The following is a 16,253-nucleotide window of genomic DNA, read 5'->3' on the forward strand; positions in this document are numbered from 1 at the left end:
TGGTTAATTCTGACATAGGCGAGCACAATGGGAAAACTTCGGTACAAATCTCTGCATTATTGGATACCTTCCTGATCTATCTCAGATGTACCGTGAAATGTAAATTTGATAACATTAGTTTTCACTATTACGATATTGTTCCATATTTCTATCTTATGAAGATATTATAAAGATTTAAAAATGTATGATTTCAACAGTATATTTTCAACTCAATTTCAATTCTTCGCGGTCAAAGTAATTTCCGGGTTCATGATGAGTTCACCTTGCAACAACCTGGTTTCAACTATTTTCTCTCTTTCATACACAAGGGAGCAGTTAAAATAATAGATTTGATCCTAAAGGTGACTGGAAACAGGCACTTTCCATCAATCAATACAGTGTCCCTTTGAAGACTGAAGAAAAAACCAGATCGTGGGACTGGAGCTTTAAGTTGGCCATCATTGGCTATATAGCCATTTTAGTTTTTTGTTTATTTTAGCAACGGACCGCGCGTGTGAAGGTACAGTAGTTAAAAAATAAAAATTATACTGCAAATTAATAAAGATCAAATTAAATCGGAATATATTGTGGGGAATAGTATTATAAAATTACATAGGGAGATTTGATGATAAGAAATTGTGTTTAAAATCAAGTGAAATCCCGACAGCCGAGTTTTATTGAGTAAGCTGGCAGAAATAACTGTAGGCTATCTGTGTCCCGTTATGACCGAGATGTCTGCCCATGTTGCAAGCAATGTCTTCTTTCTTGGGCCGAAACATCCGCTCTGTTACGGAAGTTAGTTTCAAAAGATGTTTAAATTAAATAATGTATTAATTATTAGGATGGTATTTATTTTAATAAACGCCTCTCCAATAAAACATCACTTTGAATAATAATCCCCCCCCCCCCCAACCCAACTATCTAACAAACGTCCATCCCATCCACATTTATAATAACACAATTATACTATTTGCAGAAGAATTCATCACACTGTTATTTACAATTTACCACGCATTTGTTATTCTTTTTTACCGCTTTTCATATCTATTAGAGGATTTCATTTGATTTTAAATGTTTCCATATTATTAAAACTAAAAAATGTAACATATCCCTCGAATAAGCACCTCCCTCAAATGAACTCCGCCTCCCCACCTCCGCCCTATAATGGCCCTCCAAACAATAAACACTATACTTTAAAATATTATTAATCATCTAAGACACTGTGAAACAGAGTAGTTTAGTTTTACGAATGTCAAGCATTTTCAATAATAGTAAACGACAGACAACGTAAGAAACATTATCATTCCGAGAACCATCGTCTACACTTCCTAGTTAGCTTAATTTATCTACAGTTGTTGTTATAGAAACATTAACATTCAGGATATACTCAGTCGTGCAAAGTTGTCTCTCTGTTCTCAATACGTTTTCTGAACTATGAGATATAAATATGTTATAATTATAATGTGTTATTTTTCTATTCATCCCCAAGATAAATTATGAAGTTTACATGGTCTTTAGACATGAAATTTACTTTTCAGAACCACTATTCACTTGATGCACCACATTATTCAATCAAGTTACATTGAACTAACACTAAAATCCTTTAGAATATTTGAAACTCTGAATATAAACCTACAAGAAGATACAGTAAGGAAAGCAACACATGCTCTTTGAATACAAAGGTGTATGCTTTCTGATATTATATTCTCTTATTATGTTGCGTGTGTATTTACACTTCACCTTTGGAATGGTGTCCCTCTGAAATTTACAAGCAGGTTTAACGAACTATCATGATAATTAAACATTAATTATTCTATCAATGCATATTTCGTTTATGACTAAGATAACCGCATACAATTATTTTATTGAAATTTCTTCTAAAACAATAATTAAAACGACATAAAGGAACCGATTTTGTTGAATTTTATATTTTTTAAATAGTTTTTTTTTTCTTTCTTTTAATATTGTTTAATGCGCATTCAATTTTAATTATTTATATAGATCATAAAATGAGAAATAGTTTTGTATGATTATTGTCTTATTTCCTCTTTTGTGCCGTTAACTACTGCTTTTATTCATTTCCTTTTTAAATGATCTAGACTAAATGATTATTGTCTTGTACTGTTTTCTGTGGAAATGAAGGTAGAAATAAAGATAAATGAAATAAATACATTATGTTTTTGTATCTACAATAACCGTCTCAGCTTAATATTTATCGAAACATGGACATTATTTCTCCATTGAAATTTATATCAAAGATGTTAATCTAATATGACTTAATTTTATATTTTCCTTTTGCTTGCTTCTTTCCATCAGTTATTTGGTGTTTGTCATTAAATAAAGATAAACGATAGGCCTATATTGATATTCTGTTCATGTTAATGTTCACATTTTATACCATAGTGGCAATCTTGTTTATATTAGGTCTTCGTTATAGACGCTAAGAAGATGAGTAGGCCTAATGTTTATATTTAGACCTAAACAATAATACAATTAACAACACATTGACATTACATAGAAGTAGTCAATTCATTAAAACAAAATCTTTCACAAATTGTGTGTTGCTTGTCAGAAAATATAAAAAAAATATTATGTTCGAAACCATCCCCACTCAGTACTTTCGATAAATGACATCATGTCTCACCCCCACAATTCGTTCTCGTGCACCTTATCATTTTGGACACTTTACCTTTGAATATACAAGCAGATACGACAAGAAAAATGGGCCATCTGAATACAATGGTGTTTGCATTCTGATTGATAATATTCTCTTTCATTTTGTGTGATGATTTCATTATCGATTTGAGAGATCGTTTACCTTTAGGATGGCGGCACTCGCAAACAGTGATGACCCAAAACAGTGATGACTCAAACGATCGAAACTAAGCGTGTTGGTTGCAAATAGTAAATATTACTAATATTAATTTATCAAACTAGGCCTAATAAGCCTACTTATTTATTTTGTCAACCACCACCGTAGGCCTATTATCACCACAATTTCACATTAGCTCTTTATTAGCTACAGTTTTTGTTATTGAAACATATTGACATCCTGAATATATTTTTGTTATTTATAATAACATTAATGGAATGATGCGTTTGCAACAGCGGCACAAACGTATCGGTAGTGCATCCTAATAATAACACAAAAAAATACCAAAAGTAAAAATACAATGTTCAATTCAATTCAACTTTATTTTAGACAAGCTGTGCATATGAAGAATATACATACAATAAGAAAAAAAAAGAAATACAAAATCATTATATGACAACCGTTGGAGAGAGGACCAATAATTATTTGTTGACATATAGGGCCACTCCATCTCCACTTAAAATACATTTTGGAATAAAAAAATAAATATTCATATATACAAATTAGAATTTTATTATTTTTGCTTTTCATAATTCTGAGCATTTTGAGCCTTAAGAATTCATACAAAGAACATTATTTTCCACAAACAGATTTCTTGTACTGAGATACCGGGGTTGATCGGATAGTTCCTAGTAGCCTCTAGCATGCTGACGCGAACAGCCTGCCTGCTTTAGGCTATAGTCAACAGTATTCATTGCAGTACAGACCTGTATAAAGCTTGTTAAAAATTAAAAACAGATTAATAATAAAACATTGTAAGTTCAAGCGTGTATTAAACAACTGTAATCATTAACTAGACATAGAATCATAAATATTACACAAATTATGAAGGAATAATTATTTTCCCGCATTAAAAATTGAAAAATGTAAGGGGTTCACTTCCGTCTTTTTTTTTCATGGGAGAAACGATCTTTTTAGTACTCCTAATGACCGATTTATAGGCCTAAGTATTGTTGCTTGTTTCTTGGACCGCACCGCAGATTCAAAGATGGTGAACAATTCATTGTTAAGTTGCCGTGGTATTTTTGTTAAATTGATGTTTTATTTTTTCCTTGATGTTTTGTTTAAAATTGCCGCGTGAGGGTTTTTTTTTTATTGCCGTGGCTTTAACAAAAAAAAACGTGTCTCCTTGAAAAAATAATTATTAACAAAATGTTTGTTGAATATGCCATTTTAATGTAACAATATTTATCCACTTTGACAAAAAATTGGATAGAAAAAAAGTGTATTTACCTGAAAAAACTGTAATTTAAAGCAGAACATGGTCAAAAATTAGCTGCCAGCCAATGGGTTTTTGGTTGAATTTAACTTGTCATTTTTATAAGTGAAAACATTTATTTTTTTATTGTTTTTCATCTGAAGTGATTAACTTTATTAAAACTACAAAATAATCTATTCAATGTTTTTATTTTATTAATCTTTACTTTTCATGTCTTTGGGGAACAATACATCTTTAAATTGCCATGATATTTTTGGAAAGTTGCCGTGACACTTACAGGCCACCGTAATTTTTATTTGTAGAGGGCGGAGAGAGCGCGGTAAATTTTATCTAAAATCAGCAAAGCGTGACGATGAAAACAAAAAGTGAATAGGCCCTAATTATGCAATTTTGTTACCGTTTTACTTTTAGTTTACATACATTTGTTTATGTTAACATTTTAATCATAATTGAACTATATAAACGTTCTAGCCTAGGCCTCCTATAATTAGTTGTAGGCCTAATTAATTAACCTAAAAATAAACCTAGGAGGGCTAGGCCTAGGCCTAGGTAGGCTAGATTAGGTAGGCCTAGGAACTCTAAACTAGCCTAGTCGCAGTCCCAGAACCCGTGGCCTGGCCCTGGCCTGACTATCCTAGCTAACTCAGGCATAGCTAGCTAGGCCCTACTACTGTACTATGGCCCTTACTAAACCCTAGCATGCCTTAACTTAATCATGCCTAGGGGCCTAGTATTAATGTTAAATTAATTAAATTTTTATTTTGCAGCATTTGAAATGTATTCTTATTGCATCAATACAATGTTTAATAATTTAAATTAATATCAGCTAATAAATAAGCAATCATATTTATAGTTTAGCAAAGTACACTTTGGCAATGGAAGTTGCAAGGAATAACCCAGTCGGTTTCCCTTGGATTTACTGTTTGAGCCATGCTGGCTTTGATACAACTCAATATTTGATGGCGGAAATTGTTTCTGTGGAGGTTGTATGATTTGAAATTTTTTTTTTGTCTCTCTTGTGAACTTCATTCAATCAATCATAACAACATAATAACTTATTTTCTTCATAAAAATGATATTACCATAATAACATGTAGTAACGTGATTTTTACAACAATAATAATTATAAGATATACAGTAATTATTTACAGTGTTTATTTACAATAATTAACAGTGAAAAATAACACTGACGTTTGATAATATTGAAAAATGAATGAAACACAGAAGTAAAAGTAGAATACTAATAAATACTGAACAAATACATTGTTTCATTAGAGAAGTAATCTTTTTTTTTAGATTTTAGATCCTCCAATTGAAGATATTTACTATGGACATGGAATTTTGACCGATAAGTATCAGAATATTGATGCATATTTCACCAAAACTTGTGTAAACAATTATGATTGGTAACTATTTCTACGTTTTATTTTATTTAAAGATGTATTGTCCCCAAAACACATGAAAAATGAAGTTTATTAAAATCAGACTTTGAATAGGCCATTTTTTAGTTTTAACAAAGCCAATTTGACTATTTTGTGACTAGTTTTTTTCAGGTAATAATTTTTTTTTCCAGCTGTGTACAGTGGCTACGAGCGCTCACAGGTTAAACTCAGGTGCCCCGGAGCACTACCATTTTCATCTTAATCTTAATAAATGTTAATGGTATTTATATATTTTATGATAGTTTATCCATATTTGTATATAAAATTAATGAAATTGTTTTGTTTTATCTCAGCCTGTTAGAGTGCAGGTTTCATATCTCTGTTGGCTGTGAATAAGACAAGTTAAAATTAAAAGTTATTTATACTTTTAATTCTCTTTTTCTTCTTCTATAATGCAATGTAAAAATGTTATTTAATATTATTTATAGTATTTGTCAATAATGTAATTTCTTTGTTAATATGCATTTATTTATATTTTTGGAGTAAAATGAATATATTATTATTATTGCTTTGTCAATAATGTCATTGCTTTGTCAATAATGTCATTGTTTGTCAATAATGTCATTGTTTGTCAATAATGTCATTGTTTGTCAATAATGTCATTGTCAATTATGTCATTGTTTGTCAATAAATGTTATTGTCAATTATGTCATTGCTTTGTCAATAATGTCATTGTTTGTCAATAATGTCATTGTCAATTATGTCATTGTTTGTCAATAAATGTCATTGGCAATTATGTCATTGCTTTGTCAATAATGTCATTGTTTGTCAATAAATGTCATTTCTTTTTCAATAATGTCATCATATTTTCAGTGATCAGGATAGTATTTCAGGATGTACATTCGCAGACCTTGCCAAATCACGTATTACTCTTACTAAGTATGAAATTGGAACTAATTACCATGAGGTATGTACAGTATAACTTTGCACTGTGATGAGGCTTAATCAGCACTACCAATCCTAAATGCAGCAGTGGCTATGAGCATTCATTTGCTAAACCCAGGGGCCTCAGAGGTTAAGGGAACCCAGATAGACAGCCCAAATGCAACTACCCAGCGTTGGAGGGCTCCTAGGAGTGCTAAGCCATACCCTTCTGTATTATGCCACTGGAATGCAGGTCAACCCTCTGTCTTCCAAAAGATGCACTGGGTTCTTTAAAATGCACACAATCTAGATTTGACAACAGCTCGAGTTTTAAGTACTTGTCCAAGAAAATGTGTTCTACCACCAGAACGAGGAGAGCTAATTTTATAAATATAGTGTGCCACTGCCAAACCAGTTGGCCATTTGAATCCACTGTACAGTTTTACACTTACAGTATATTTAGTTTTTTATTTTCTTAGGAAAAAAAGACAGAATTCTATCTCAAAGTGATGGAATTTAGCTTACTTAGCACTGAACAATTCTCTCAAATGAATGTCGATGATGAGAATTACATATTAGACAAAAGGTAAGAGAACTGTCATTCTTCAGTGGAAACAAAACATTTTCTGTGAATCCCTATAAATGTGATGTGCCCAAATATGGTAGTGATATGGCCAAATATGGAATTGGTATGACATCATCATGTCAATATATGTGCACATCACATTTTTTTGATAGTGTAGACAGAGCTTTATGATTTGTTGGGTCCAACGTTAGTTTCATCTTTAATAGCTAAATTGTCTTGCGTCATTTGTAATAAGAAATCTCATTTGTATTTAGACGTGTGAAGTTTGTAGGAAATAATTCTGAAGACAGTATTTACAACTTATCCAACTTATGCAATTTTGCGAATGATTCTCGTATGGAAATGAACTCCGAGTATGAAACGCAGGAATCTAACAATAACATGGAAAACATTGGTACTATAAACGCAGAAGAAACAGGTGGGCTGATTATTTACAAAGACGATTTAGAGGTAAATCATTTTATTCTCTATGTTTGTGTCTCACCACCTCTTCCCAACTTTTTGGGATAGGTTAGCTAGTGGCATCCATAGCATAGTACTTAAATAGTTAAGCTCTGTCAGCACTATCAAACTAGTTTGACAAAAAAGTGTGATGTGCCCAAATATGGTAGTGATATGACGTCATTGTTTCCATATATGGGCACATCATATTTTTTTCACATAAAGTTTGGTAGTATAGATGGAGCTTAATGATGTCACAGTATGTGTTTTGTCTTTTGTGGGGCAGACATAATCTAAACCTTCTACTTGGATTTTCTTCGTATTTTTTTTTTTGCTTTGCAGTGTGTAAAAAGCACATTAATACTGTACTATTTTTTACATTTAATGTTAAACAATGTGTAAAGCTCTGTCTTATCAGATTATGTGACAAAAATGTGATGTGCCCAATATGGTCAGTGGTATGGCCAAATATGGTAGTGGTATGGCCAAATATGGTATTGTTATGACATCTTCATGTCCATATATGGGCACATCACATTTGTTTTGTCACATCAAGTTTGATAGTGTAGACAGAGCTTAAGTTTTTCATTTAAACTCTGAGTTCCCTTCAATGTGATTGTTAATGAACAGTCTAGTACAGTAGTATTAAGGTCTAATGTTAAAATAACGTAAAAACTATGTATTAAATATTTGATGCTTGCAAAGCAAAGCAAACAACTTTCTGACCTTTTCTTTATGTTTTTATCAAGCTTGAGCTTTTGTCTTCCTCGGAGGAAGAATTACTGGAAGAAGAAATTGAAGAATTGGGAATTAGAAAACTAGAAAACCCAGAAATTGTACTACTAAAAAACGTAAATGTTACTATTTTTTGTGCAATCTTCTAAGCATGCTTCATACAAAAGTAAAAATATGTTACATACAGTAACCTATTAAAGGACAACTTGACCGAGGACCATATTTTTACAACGTGTTAGGGATGTACATACTACGATGCACCTGTGACGTCACAGCAATTTACCACGATGGCTGTACAGAGAGCGCGTGCTTAATTTCGCATAGGGGTTGGCCGTAGTGTTAACACATATATTGCTCATCATTTGAGCGAGAGTGAGAGACTTCAGACTAGCCAATCAGAATGGTGTATTCATTATAACACTTTCTTTTATTTATTTTATGTTTTTATCAAGCTTGAACTTCTATCATCTGAGGGAGAACTGGTTGAAGAAGAAATTCAAGAGGAATTAGGAAGTGGAAAACTAGAAAACCCAGAAGTTGTATTACTAAGAAACGTACAGGTAAATTTTAATTTTGTTTACAATTTTATAATGTTTTTATTGTTAAACCTAATAGTAGAATACTATCCAATAGCAAACATGTATTTGATGCATGATGATCTTTGATCCAGAAACCCAAGTGAGGGAGAGTAAATCTAATTTTGGTTCTTTCTGGTCCTAATATTGATATTTTGAGCATGGAGGTCTATTAGTCCATGCTAATGAACAATAGTTTACCCAACTGACCCTTGACCCTTGAAAGCAAAACAATGTAATTACTAAGAAGTTCATTAAAGCACATCTGATTGGCTCTGTCGTAGAACAATGATTACATAATTCAATGAGGCCAATAGCATTGTTTCAAAGGCAAGTTCAGACTTGCCAGTCAGGTTGGTGTATTTGACCTTACCATGACCTTTTATTTATTGTGTTGTTTTTATCAAGCTTGAACTTCTGTCCTCTGAGGGAGAAGTGGTTGAAGAAGAAATTGAAGAAGAATTGGGAAGTAAAGGAATAGACAATAATAATGTTGTACAGAGAAACTTAAATGAAGAAAATACCACAAACAATAGTAAAACAAGAAAAGAACTAAATTCATTTGAAGTAGAAGAACTAAATGGACTGGAGGCTTCCAGTTTGGGAGAACTGGTAGAAAATCGAAATGAAAATGGAACCAAAGAATGGAAAGGTAAAGAAAAAGAAAGAAATAGAGGACATACAAGATTTGTTAGAAAGAAGTTGAATTATTAGATTATTAAGTTGATTAAAATACAGTATATTAATATACAGTATTACAAAGAAAAATTAAAACAAATAGATATGGCAATTCATTCGTCCCTGCTGCAATACGATTTTATAATGAATGACATGCGCTAGTTTTATTTATTAGTATTTTAATCGACATTTTAGGATTTTATATTTATATTTTGTATGGCTTTTTTATTGTAATTTATATATTTTATATACTGTATCCATTTTATATTTGTATGTACTGTATTTTTGAAAAGGCCAACAGAGTTTCCTCATGGGGATAATAAAGTTGTAATTGAATTGAATTACATTAATTTTAATATTTTTTTCCTATTACTTTAATTTTTATTGAAGGTTTAGAAGAAGACTGTGATACAAGTAACCAATCATCGAGTATGGCCTCACAAGCGAGTAAAATATATTTTTCTACAAGAAAATATAGAAACAAACGCAGACTTCTTGAGATAAATGATAAAAAAGCATACAATATTCAACGTTGTTCGGCAGATAACAGACATAAAACATCAGACGATACACAACATGAATTGTCAGATGGTATACAGCATGAATTGGCAGACAATACACCAGAATTGGCAGATGATATTCAGCATGAATTGGCAGATGATATTCAGCATGAATTGGCAGACGATATTCAGCATGAATTGGCAGACGATATACAGCATGAATTGGCAGATGATATACAGCATGGATTGGCAGATGATATACAGCATGAATTGGCAGATGATATACAGCATGAATTGGCAGATGATATTCAGCATGAATTGGCAGACGATACAGCATATGAATTGCCAGACGATACAGCACCTGAATTGGCAGACGATACAGCACATGAATTGGCAGATGATAGTTTAAAACTGGAAAATATTGTAATAATTTACAAGGAAGACTTGCAGGTAATAGTTTGTTAAAAATTTAGCTTTTGGGTAACAAGGATAGAGAGCAGACTGACATTCTCTGAAATAAAATACTGTATATGCAGCTCTCTGATCAATGAATTGTTGCAAGTAATAATAAACTACAATCATTGTATACTGTATGTAGGTGTATTGCATCGTATGCCGAGTATATGATACAATACTGTAGTTTTAGTCCTAGTAGAATAAATATTTTATTTCTGAGACAGATTATTAAAAATCTACATTTTTATATTTTATTCAAAGCTTGAGTTGATTGAGGATGACGAAGAATATGCTGATGAATCTTCTGAATTGATTCGCTCGAACTCCATCATCGAGTGCGACTCTGAGACCGGCGACTCATTCGTTATAAGTGCCAGTGATTCCTCACTTTACCCAAGTCAAAAAGGTATAAAGTTAATCTTTTTCAATTTTCAAGGACTCTTAAGCGAGATGTTTTATATGATGAATTAAAGCTTGGTTTAAAAAAAAAATTGAAATAATTTTCATAAAAAAATGTGGTTGTAATGTTACCTACTACATTTACTTCAGTAAAGCCTGTCTAATCCAGACAATAGGGAGGTTTCGCAACCTTATGAATACGATAACCAAAACAGATACGTCACATATTTGTAAAACTTTTGAACTGATCCCCATTTCATATTCGTAAAGCGTATTCGTGCTGACGAATATCACCATCATATTTGTTACTACAAAACGAGCATAGTTTTTGATATATTTTGCACATTTAGCATTTGAGTCAGGAATTATTCATGATTATAATATAATTATAGATTTATTGAAAGTAATTTACTAAAAGTAATTTACTAAAATGCCAGGTCAATTTTGATAAATAGCAGTTTTGAAAGTCCTCACTTGCTTTGATGTTACGCTAGGCCTAGGCAGCCAAGCAACACGTACCTGGGCTTCGTTCAAATTACAGTAAAAACTACAGGCTTATGGCCAATTAGCCGTTTAAAACACTTAACTAAAATGGCCTAACCAAAATGATTAAGATTCAAATAGTCAAGAACAGTAACACTACTTTAAAAGTGTTATAACAACGTATGTAGTACTCCCTGTCAGGAATAAGTAAACTCTCTACTATTAGATAATAAGCGTGATTAATTCTTGCAGACAATTTTTTAACCAAAAAACAAAACATTCACGCCTCCAATGTCAATGTTCAAAATCCGAAACACCGTCTTCGAAACAAACCAAATTTCAGTGTCAACAAATGGAATTTCTTCTCATTTCAGAATCTAACATCTTTGGTTCAGCATCTTTCACGCTTGACAGCCATTTACCAGATTGTGTGAGAACTTGTTCGACCGTTTCACAGCAAGATGTTTCAAGTACCAACAAAAACCACGAAGAATGTTTAAAGAGCAACCAAGCGAAACATACTTTGTTGGAAGATTGGACGCAGGATAGCATGATATTGATACAAGATACGCCCACAATGAACAAATCAAATTGTAACCAATCTACAAATCTTGAAATGGCTGTGGTAATCACGGAAAAATGTTCAGAGGATCAAAATCAGAAAACTGAAACCCAAAGCGGGTCTCGGAAAACAAATTGTGAACAAAGTTTGGATAGAATAAGTAATGTTACAAATTGCGCTCGATTACAAGATTCACAATCTACCGCAAAAAGAAAAAAAGTTGAACATTTAGAAAAAGCTTCATGCTCACAACCAGCTAAGAAACGGAAGACTAATTTATCCCTTTCAAGCACCAGTAAAGTGAATGATGGAAATGATATACCACATTCGTCCAATCAAATCGCTGCAACTTCAAGTAAAATGTCAGATGTATGTAGAAAACAAACTGAACAGTGTAATCCTAAAAAGCCCAAAACCAATCATGTTGCCAAGGAGCCTAAAACTAACCATGCTTCACAAAAGGTAGGAAAATAATATTTTATCATATTCATAACTACTGTATATAATGTTAATTGTATATACTGTATAAAGCGCATTCCACAAATAATGCCGTCTTAATGTGCTGTGAACTTAAATGTTACGTACTTCAAGTACATGGTTCTTTCCTAAAGCGTGGTTCCCACTAGCGACGCAACGCAAGGACGTAACGCAACGCAAATGAATTGACCAATCACAAGCGATGGCTTATTCGCTTATGATTGCTAACTGTCTATAACTTCGCTTGTCATTGATTAAAACGCTTGCGTTGCGTTTACGTCCTTGCGTTACGTTCTAGTGGGAACCAAGCTTTAGGGCTACCGCATCGGTTCTGCGCTGTTTGGTCTGTCCCCTACAGTGGTTGTGTACGGAGGTATGCTTTGGTAACCCATACTTGTCTCGAAAGATGTACAACAGTAGGTTCTTTAAAGTGCACATCAGCATTATGTGTACACTGGACATATGGTTTATAATCCTTATCTGAGAAGACTCATTCTACCATTAGAATTATGAATCAATTGAGCCTCTTGTCATAATGCTATGGATTATGGTTCCACTGTCTTAACCGCTCGCCCCCCCCCCCCCCCCACTCATAAAGTTGATTACCTTATACCTACAGTACACGAATCAGTTTGGATGACAATGTGCGTTGGAGGCCATTGGGCATTTTTTAAGTATAGTAATTATTATACTGTTTTATCAACAATTATTTACTGTTATTCCTACTATTGTTTACTGTTAATCAAATCAACTGTTTTCTTTATTACTTAGCACAAGCAGCACAACGAATCCTCGGAAGACTTGTTTCTCTGGTGTATTGAGTATCTCAAGATCTGATTAATAACATTTAGAGCGATCTACCATCACTACTATTAGGGAGATTTTGATTTGCAAGACCAAGGATCAACAACCTGGTGGAACAGCATAGGCCTAGCCCTCCTAGCTAGGAGCCTCGCATTCAAACGCCATGCAGAATGTGTTGCTTTTAATACAGCGTTGAACAATTAAATAAGAAGTTCAAATATTATTTAGAGTTTTGAAATTTTCATGTTTAAGTGTAAGTTGAACTGTATATTTAAGGTTATTTCTAGTCGTTCTCCATAAACAGGAAAATGGCAACTTTATCGATAAGCTCCGCCCACATTGTTAAAGCTCTTGCATAAATTATTCATGAGCACTGTCTTGTGGCTTTCCGTCGTGTTTCGTAAAGTCCCTAATATCATCAGTCAACAGCGTATAGCTAAAAGATATTGACAAAATAAAGGCATTTATCATTTCAGAAGACATTTATTCACAAATTCATCGATTCTCATTAAACAATAATAAAATAGAGAGGAGTTATTTATCGTTCCTTTCTAAAATGCTACAAAGACAGTGGTTTATAGTAATATCAAATATAGGACTGGGTACCAGTAAAATATTTGAAACATGAATATTGTATAGTATAGTTTTAACTACTGTATCATAAAATAAACATTTTTTTAACTTAGTGGTATTGAGACAGGCTCATAGACATTGCCAACGTTTTTGTATAAATTCTTGATTTATCATGAAAATGTAGATCATTAAAAAGAACAACCAAAATAATACAACTACTGGTTATGAATTTCAATCAGAGGTTGTTCTATGTTAACTCATTTATGATGCATTTGTTAAAGCTCTGTCTACTCTATCAAACTAGTTTGACAAAAAAGGTGTGATGTGCCCAAATATGGTAGTGATATGCTCAAATATGGAAGTGATATGACATCATCATGTCCATATATGGGCACATTTTTTTTTCACATAAAGATTGATTGTGTAGACAAGGTTTTGAGCATGGATATATTAGTATCACAGACAAGGATTATTCAAATAAAGAATATGAATTATTTAAATGAGGATCGTACATAGACAACACATTTCTGTCTATGGACTAATTGTTACACCTAAAAGCAGTATAGAGGGAATTAACACATACACACTTCACAATACTTGTACTACAACTGGACATAGTCGGTATACCACTACTGTACAAATATTATATACCCAGAGGTAGAGTATTATACAACTAAAGAGTTAAATACTATAGATAGTGAAGTGATGCCAACAGGACAAGGAATTTTCAAAATGACCACCTTATCGGTTCAAAAATATTATGAAAACCACATAAATCAGTAATCATGTTTCTGTTTTAAATACATTACCGTTTTTATAAATTACTAATATCGTTAAAGATGGAAAAAAAAAACACGGGAAAAAAAACATTAATAGAATAAGACTTTGAATAGGCCATTTTGCAGTTTTAATAAAGTTATTCACTTCTGTAGACAAAAAAAGTTATTTCACTTAAAAAAAGACAAAATAAACGGTTCACGGTTAAATTACAGTTACATTTTTTTCAGGAAAATAAGTTTTTTTCGATCCCGTTTTTGGTCAATCAAAGTGAATAACTATTATGTAAACATTAAAATAGCATATTCAACAAAAACTATTTTTTTAGGGCGGACAATAAATCTTTAATGACATTGAAAAGAACAGTTGTTCGGTAAATGTTTAACAATTTCATATACGACTATCATTTATAGGATACACTCAACATGCTGCAATGCAGGTGTAGTGCAGTAGTAACTGCATAGTTGGTGCAGCTTCAAACTGATTGGCGATCAATATTTGGAGTATGTTTTGAGTTAAATCTCTAATTGTATAATACCTCTATGATTATACTGTACCACAAACATGAGTACCATTCAATATTTTATATTGCAATTCTCTATTATTTGTACCCTGAAAAAAGACCAAAACACATAAGTACATAAACAGCCTATGAACAAACATCGATTTATAAGTTGGCAGTGTACAGTTTGTTATCAAAACTAGAACATCGGAAATTATGTCAATGGAAACTAATAAACTGCCAATTCTACTATAAAACGTTATTTTTATGATTTTAAAGATTTAGCTATTTTCAGAGCACAAAAAACATGACATAATTTTTACAGTACATGAAGATAATGAATACAGATTATATAATAAATCCATTGCATAAATTATTTATATTTCACACAGTACAACTCATTCATACAAATAATATGATACAGTAAAACAGAATCAAGTCAGTTTCAATGTAATTGTCATAACAGAGGTGCCAAGTTGTTTTTGTTTGTGAAAGACCAATCATACTGTACCAATGATACATATATAACAGTAAAGCCTCTGTCTACAATATCAGACTTTGTGACAAAAAATATGTGACCATATATGGACAAGATGTTGTCATATCACTACCATATTTGGGCACATCACACTTTCTTTTGTCAACTTGATACTATAGCAGAGCTTAAGACTTCCAGAGAGACTGATAATTTATCATTATTTCTGGAACAGATAGTTAGAATAATAGGAATATATAAAAGTTTTGTTTTTCCTCAGCGAAATTTCTGTCTGTGTGTATGTTATGTTTAACATATGTACACTTCAGGCATACAGTATGCTGCTGTTTTTTTATGTAAATAAATACAGTATACAGTATGTTAGTGGTCATTATTGCAGCTGTTTCTACCCAACTAAAAAGACCTTGGCATCTTTGTTATTATATATTGAATATAATAAATTACAGAGAGACTTACAGAAAACATTTAAAAATACCACACCTTTTATAATTTTACAAAATATGATTTTTTATTTAATATTTGGCAACTTTTAAGGGAAGAAGCTGTAATATAATTAAAATGTACCAACATGGTACTGTTCATAAATGCTACTAATTGTTAATAAATACCCACTATACTATAGTACAACCATTCAATAGTGCGTACTATTGCACGCCATGTGACCCACAATTGTCCAATCAAAATGACAGGAATTTATTTAGGTGTTATATAATACATATATTTCTTAGGTCTGGGCATGGAAATAAAAAGGATAACGGTACATTATAAGAGAAGCACATGGGAAGTGTAGGTATATTTTTTTCATAATATATACAATTTTTTTTTCTATCAGG

General features: G+C 32.1%; 1 protein-coding gene across 1 annotated transcript; it reads left to right on the forward strand.

Annotated features, from left to right (window-relative positions):
• The first annotated feature begins 4,429 nt into the window (after positions 1-4,429).
• Positions 4,430-14,144, forward strand: LOC140054789 (uncharacterized). The gene is made up of 13 exons (XM_072099881.1): positions 4,430-4,435; positions 4,924-5,053; positions 5,367-5,476; positions 6,326-6,419; positions 6,856-6,962; positions 7,217-7,412; positions 8,153-8,254; positions 8,591-8,698; positions 9,122-9,365; positions 9,782-10,341; positions 10,609-10,753; positions 11,604-12,253; positions 13,040-14,144. The coding sequence occupies exons 2-13, from the start codon at positions 4,946-4,948 to the stop codon at positions 13,103-13,105; spliced, it is 2,490 nt and encodes an 829-aa protein (XP_071955982.1). The 5' UTR covers positions 4,430-4,435; positions 4,924-4,945; the 3' UTR covers positions 13,106-14,144.
• The last annotated feature ends 2,109 nt before the right edge of the window (positions 14,145-16,253 follow it).

This window comes from Antedon mediterranea, chromosome 7 (genome assembly GCF_964355755.1).
Source record: "Antedon mediterranea chromosome 7, ecAntMedi1.1, whole genome shotgun sequence".
In the NCBI taxonomy this organism is placed as follows: Eukaryota; Metazoa; Echinodermata; class Crinoidea; order Comatulida; family Antedonidae; genus Antedon; species Antedon mediterranea.